Genomic DNA, 7,416 nt, shown 5'->3' with positions numbered 1-7,416 from the left:
GAGTAAATACACCATTTAACCATTTTATATAAGAAAAAATCAATATCTACTGTGTATTGATATAATTCCCATCTAAAATTAAGTTATATGAAAATATTTTTATTGAATATTTAAAATAAAAACTCTTCATTCATCCTCTTTTTTTTTTTCTTTTTCTTATTTTGATAAATTTTCAATTTATTCAAATCATTAAAAAAATCCTTATTAAACAAATTTACAACATTTCCTATAACTTATTATTAAAGTCATATTCAAAAAGTTATTAAAATAAGGAAGGAAGAAGACTAAAAAAAAATTAAACTTTTTATTTCATAATAAGAAAAAGAATATTTTAAAATATTTTTAAGTATAAAAAAATAGTGAATATATTTATTTTAAATAATATTTTAGTCGTTAAATTATTTACTTCTAAAATATAAAAGATAATTTTTATTTATTTAAATTAACATTTTTTAGAAATTATTTTTCAAAATAATTTTTAAATCATCAATATAATTTTGTTTATTTATAATTTAAAAATATAAAATAATATTGATTTTTCAATTATTTATAAAAGAGTTTTAAAAAAACAAAGAAAAATTTTAAAATTGTTAAATAAGAAAGAATTTGCTAATAGTGATATGTAAAGAGTGATAGAATAAAGACAAAAATGAGTTAAATGAGTTTTTTTATTCATTATTATCTCATATACTTGAAATCAATCATGGGTGATAAAAAGATCTTAATTCAATTATCCAGTCCAACAGGATGGAAACACAATTCTCCTATAAATCACAAGAAAATAATTTCAAATATACCGGGACAAAACATCACATTGCACGAAAACAACTTCAAATATATCCGGGACAAATTAGATGTACATGGTGATGCATGTGCGGTGATGTAGAAATTAAAATGTGACACCACTTTGGAAGGGCCAGCAGGTTATGTCATAGAAAAATGGGATTGTGAAAAAGACTTGGGGGTTTGGATGGTAAGTAGTACATGGGGTGGTAACTGGCAACTTCCCATCTACTGTCCAAACATCAGCAAAGCACTCAATATGACAGTTCTAAACTGATCAACCACAGAAGTAATACTTGGAATAACATGTATATTTAACTTTAAAAGACGTACGAAAATAGCAGAGAAAAACCATTTATTATAATTAGGAAAAGGGAAAGAATTAAAAAAAAAAAAAAATGGCCTTTGCATTTGAAATGGCCTTTATGGGGGCCCTATAAGAAAAATATCCCTCGATTAATGTGAGTGGGAGGCAACAACTCCTGTTTCAGTGTCTAACTTGTTTTGGAAGTTGGAGTCACGCTGCTGTCTAAAAATGGTAATTACCTTAGTCCAGATGAGAAAGCTCTTTATTCTTTCATGAGAATCTTCTTTTAACCTTGTAGCTTTTTTGGTTGCAGGCCAAGTATGACCACAATCACATTGCCAATTAAGTGCCTGTTAATTTTAGAAGAATGAATTCAGAGACATGTTTGGGAGGTGGGTTCATCGGGAATTATTGATTTCAGGCTACTAAGTAATATATATGAATATATCCATGATCATATCCAACAAGGTTTAATGGAATTTTATCATGTTGGACTGATTGACCAATATCAGGCCTACACCATGCGTCAAATCAGTATGACCAGAACAATATTCGCGGAGAGAAATTAGTAGAAATATCAAGGACAAAATGATCATGTAATTGAAGTTGGTTGATAATAAATCAAAACCCACCGTCCCTGAACTGGTCATCGGAAATTAAACCTAGAAAAGGATGTGTCAAATCAAGTAATGCCATGTGTAAAGCAGGATGCTCAGATTTTGATACAAGGTTTTTTCTCTTTGGAGACTTTTTACAAATCAACGAGGAGGTTCAGATATGTTGTACATTAATGGTGGGATGCTGTGGACCGACTTCTGCGAGTATCAATCAAACCGAATATAAACTAGGTCCACTTCACTTTAAGTCTAAAAGGGAAAGAGGTTATGCGCCAAACTGATATCTTAGGACTTTTGTTGAGACAAAAACAAAAACTCAAAAAAATAAAAGATAGATTCCATCGATGGAATAAGAAATAAAGGCAGATAGCACCGGACTAGTTATATATTCAGAGGCCGAGGCTCTATGATATTTGCAAACAATCCATAGATCAATACAGTTTGGATAGCTCCCTCTTGTATTGTATCGGTGAGGTGTGTGTGATGCCTAGGGAAAGGGATCCTCTTGTTGTTGGGCGCGTTGTCGGGGATGTTCTGGACCCCTTTCTCAGGTCCATCACTCTGAGGGTGACCTACAATAATAGAGAAGTAGCAAATGGCTGTGAGTTCAGACCCTCTCAGCTAGTCAGCCAACCTAGGGTGGACATTGGAGGGGATGACTTGAGGACCTTCTATACTTTGGTTTGTCTCCTGCCCCTCACCCCTCACCCCCCCTTCCTCCTCCTCCTCCTCCTCCTCCTCCTCCTCCTCCTCCGTCTCCGTCTCCGTCTCCTTCCTTTACTTTATTATGATCACATTTGAAGTTGACTCACCTTGTTATCCATTTGCATGCAGGTTATGGTGGACCCTGACGCTCCAAGCCCCAGTAATCCGAACCTAAGGGAGTACTTACATTGGTTAGGACTCTCCCTCTTCCCCTCTCTTTCTCTCTGTCTCTCTTTCTCATACATGGAGACATGCTATGTCTGGGTTTGGGGGGCTATGAGTTGTTTCTCTCTCTCTCTCTCTCTCACACACACACATAGAGATGCGCACTAGATATGCCTGGGTTTTGGTGGTTGTGTGGTTGTTTGAACTGACGAGAAACTGCCTTGGATGTTTGTGTGTGTGTGCGTGAGGACTGAGGAGAGTTTTTGTCGTTGGGGATTGGGAATATGGTTGAAGAAAGGAAGAGAGGACCTCTTTCTTGGGCGCTCAAACTAAGGAAAGACTAATCTCTTTGGAAAATATAAGATGGGTTTTTGTAAAAGCTCAGAAGATGGACTTCTGTAAAAACTACCAATCTTGTAGGAAAGCTACTGCAGTACTGTTCACTTGTAGAAAAAGACAGAGGAGGATACCCCTCTCTCTCCACCTCTCTCTGCAGTTTTTGTTTCTGTGGTTGACGATCACCTGATTGGTTGATTTTGGGCAAAAGGGCCACTTCAATTAAAAAGTAGCTTTCGTATTTACAAGGTTTCAGCTTTCCAGGGATATACCGTGGGGTCCTACAAGTACCATGCACATGGTATGGGCAACATACCCTTTATCCCCACTTGCCTACCCTTTTTTAATTTCGCCCAAATTCATTGTTATTGTTTTCACTGTCAGCATCACTTCCCTTTCAATTTCTCCCACTTATTTCTGTACTTATGATTCTGGGTATCTGTTGGGTTTAGCTTTCAATTTCCATCAACTTTTATCTTCCTTTAGAGCGCCCCCCACCCCCAACCCCAAGTCAAAGATGGGCTTACCCTTACTTTTCAATAATGTTATGCTTATCATCTGCTGATTAATCAACATCCTTCTCTGAATGAACTTTTTAGGTTGGTGACTGATATTCCAGCAACTACTGGGGCAAACTTCGGTAAGTATTACATCTTTTCTCTATCTTTTCTTTTTTCTGTGGTTCATGGCATGTTAGAATACGCCTAGAGATTAAGCTTTAATTTCTGTTTTCCATCAAATCCGACAAGGTGATGTGGGAATCAATCACTTGTCTTGTTCGATGGATAAACTTGCATGCTAGCTCCTTGATGGGGTTAATTAAGCCTAACTTAAAGTGAAATTGATCACGACAACATTATGGCTTTTCCTAGAGACCAATGGACATTTCACTTTTCCTGGCAATAATAATTCAGTGGTTGATGGGCTACATTAATTTACTATGAGTTCAGTAGTACTGATGATAGCAACATGACCTTTTATGAAAAGAAGCCATCTTAATTTCAATTATTGCAATAACAATTCACTGGAAGATGGATAGCCGGATAGGCTTCATCTACTATGACTCAATAGTACTGGTGATAGCAACATGACCTTTTTATGGATGGTCATTACCAACTCACCTCTTAACTTCCATTATGATTGCAATAATAATTCAGTGGTAAGTAGTGGGCTACGTACACTCGCCACTTTCAGTCAGTAGTACTACTACTGATGATTAGACCCAACTATAAGTCTATAACTGCAAGTCACAACTGGTCAGTATTCTATCAAGTTTTACATACTTCGCTAGACAACCACATATCAATGGATGTATGCAGGCCAAGAGATTGTGTGTTATGAGAGCCCACGCCCAACAGCTGGGATTCATCGCTTTGTTTTTGTATTGTTTCGCCAACTGGGTAGGCAGACAGTGTATGCACCAGGGTGGCGTCAAAATTTCAACACTAGGGACTTTGCTGAGCTTTATAATCTTGGTTTGCCTGTTGCTGCTGTTTATTTTAACTGCCAAAGGGAGGGCGGCTCGGGTGGTCGAAGATCATAATCAATGGATTTTGTACGCAACCTCGCAACTTACAAAGGCTATATTTATCAATTTGCTCTATATCATCTAGTGATCTCTATGGGGTGAAGCATAATCCACAATATGTGTTAGCCTAAACCAAGCTTAAGCTTAAGCTTAATCATCATGTATGATGTATAGAATATTGTGTTATATGCCAATAAGATCGAAGAATATGTAACAATGAATGTTTCGGTCTTAATGAATCGTTCTTCGAGTTTTTTAATTAACTATTGTTCGATGTTTCTTTAATTTCCTTAATTAATTCTAAATCAGTGATCATATATTTATGCTTGAATAGGCAACTTGGTGATAAATGTATGAGTGGCTTCTAGTTAAATATATTTCATGGTTTTTACCATGAATGTAAAAAACTTTTAAGATTAAATAATAACCTTTAAAATATAAAACTAGTGTATTTGAATAAATACTTAGAGTGCGTTTGAGAGTTATTTTAGAAAACGTTTATAATATTTTTAACACTTGAATGATACAAAATTTTAAGTATTAAAAATATTAAAAGTGCTGCTTAAAATTATTATCAAATAGACTCTTAATATATTAATTTTTAATAGAGAATGAAACTTGTTATCATATGGAATATATTGGCCAAAATTAAATTTGGTACTTGATTAGTCACCATAATATCATTCAAATTAATTATCCTTATTTTCTTATATAATCAAAACATGTTTTATAAATATTTAAATATGAAATAAAAACAATAAAATTAAAGTCTTGTTTAAAGTTATCCCTAGTTTCTATATAAAATCAAACCTAACAAAAAAACAATATATTGAAAACAACACGTGTACAATCAACATAAAAGGAATTGTATTGTACACAAAAGAATGCATTTTACATACTTTACAAATTCAAATTTCAAAATTCACTAAGTACTAGACAGATTCAAATTTCAAAAGTCACTAAAAAGAATTGTATTTTTAGCTAATGTTTTTAGAATTGAAGGGACATTGAACCAAAAAAGTTTTGAAAATATATAATTTATATTTTATTAAAATTAAAAATAAATTAAAAATAAATAAAATATATATAATTAATAATTAATAATATTTATAATATTATTTAGTCACTTTTATATAAATGTATTAATATTTTAAATTTATTAAACAAAATATATATAATATTTAAATATGAAGATATATTGAAAATGGTAAAAAAATATTGTATTTAAGTATGAAAACATATTGAAAATGAAAAAAAAATTATGTAATTTATATATATATAAAAAAAATTGAATATCTATTTACCTTTAATAAATATAAAAAATCATCATTATTTATTTTATATTTCTTTTAGAAAAAAAAAAGGAACAATTGTGTTTTGCACCTAATTGAGCCCAAAAATTAAGTTTTGGTCCATATAAGCTCACTATTTAAGCCCAAGACGTAGAGTAAGTGTGAAAATTAAAAAGAAGGATACGGAGTTTTTATCTTTCCAAAAATGACCTTTATTGACTATGACAAAAAAAAGAGTAGAAAAACATTAATTTAAATTTTATTCCTTTTGCAAACCTCAATAAAATTTAATATAATTAAGTGATTTGGAAAAAAATACATAAATTTTCCAAAAAAATAAAAATAAATTATTATTATTTAAAAATCAAACATCTTGGAAAATACATATTTTTTAAAATGTGTATATAAAAATAACTGAAAATATGTCAAATTTATTTTTTTTAAATGATATATTATCATAATATATTTTAAAAAAAATTAGTTTTCTAAAAGTAATAAATTTTCAAAATAATTATTAAAAAAAATTAAGATAAAAAAGTTTCTCAAACATTATGGTAAAAAATAGTTTTGAAAGGTATATTAGTCTTTTCATATTTTATATTCTCATTATCAATTATGCAACTTTTATGAGTCAAATCTTAATTTTTGTGCCAATTGAGTCAAAAGAAAATTGTCCCAACAAAAAATAGTTCTCTATGACCTTTTAGTTCATAACCCATAATGATGAGAAAGTTAACACCGGTTCATTCTCCGTTCATTCCCCCGTTAATTCCGATTCATTCCCTTTGTTGATGCCGATTCATTCCCCTCATCCGTAGTGGCTTTGTTCCCTCATACACAATGACCATTATTTTATATTCCCTTCAACTATCTTTTTGTACCTTTTTTGTCACATTCCTTGTACACAATAACCATTATTTTATATTCCCTTCAACTATCTTTTTGTCACTTTCCTCTCTTTCATGCAAAATAAATTCTACTTATATTCCTCGTATCTCAATTTAACCTATTCTTTGTAAAGGTAATTTTTAAACACTTTGAGATTTCTCCATTGTAAATGTAATTAATTACTTTGAGATTTTAATATTATGTATTTTCTTTTCCTTTTTTCCAAGGCCTCGTCTATTAGATTTTTAGATGAGGTCTCTGTTATTAAACCCCCTTTTTTTTTCTTTTTTTTTTTCTTGTCTCCCATTTCTTTATGAAAAGAAGCTCCACTTGTATGTTTCATTTGTCAACTTGAATTTCTCCTTTATAAAGGTATGTTTTTCAATTTTACTTAGTGTTTATAAATTTAAATTTATTTAAATCCTGTTGGGAATTGTCCCAAATTCCTAATTAATAAATATTTTTTTTTATAAAGAATATTGTATAAAATTTTTCTTAAGTTAATATATTAACTTAATATTAGATTTCCTTATAAACTAATGAAGGTTATTGAAAATATTTCTATAAATATTATAGGTTATGAGAAGAAAAAGTAATGAAATGAAGATGAACATGTAAAGACTATATGAAATGGTTACAAATGTGAAGAAGAACGGGAGGTACCCAGTTGAGCGAGAGGGCTCATGATAGGGTATGAATACAAAGAGTGGGGAAACATGGAATGTTTCGGGAACCTAATAGTTGTATCTGATTTTATTCTTTGTAATATTCTCTATTGTATAGTGGAATAATTCT

General features: G+C 31.2%; 1 protein-coding gene across 1 annotated transcript; it reads left to right on the top strand.

The window, feature by feature from the left end:
* Positions 1–2,190: 2,190 nt before the first annotated feature.
* On the top strand, positions 2,191–4,697 carry FT (flowering locus T). Its single transcript, NM_001280978.1, is given in 4 exon segments — positions 2,191–2,388; positions 2,542–2,603; positions 3,513–3,553; positions 4,233–4,697. Coding segments are annotated over 4 exon segments (525 nt in total). The 3' UTR covers positions 4,457–4,697.
* Positions 4,698–7,416: the final 2,719 nt, after the last annotated feature.

Source organism: Vitis vinifera, chromosome 7, assembly GCF_030704535.1.
Source record: "Vitis vinifera cultivar Pinot Noir 40024 chromosome 7, ASM3070453v1".
In the NCBI taxonomy this organism is placed as follows: domain Eukaryota; kingdom Viridiplantae; phylum Streptophyta; class Magnoliopsida; order Vitales; family Vitaceae; genus Vitis; species Vitis vinifera.
Note: the sequence above shows the minus strand (reverse complement) of the source record. Positions and strands in the feature narration are given on the sequence as shown.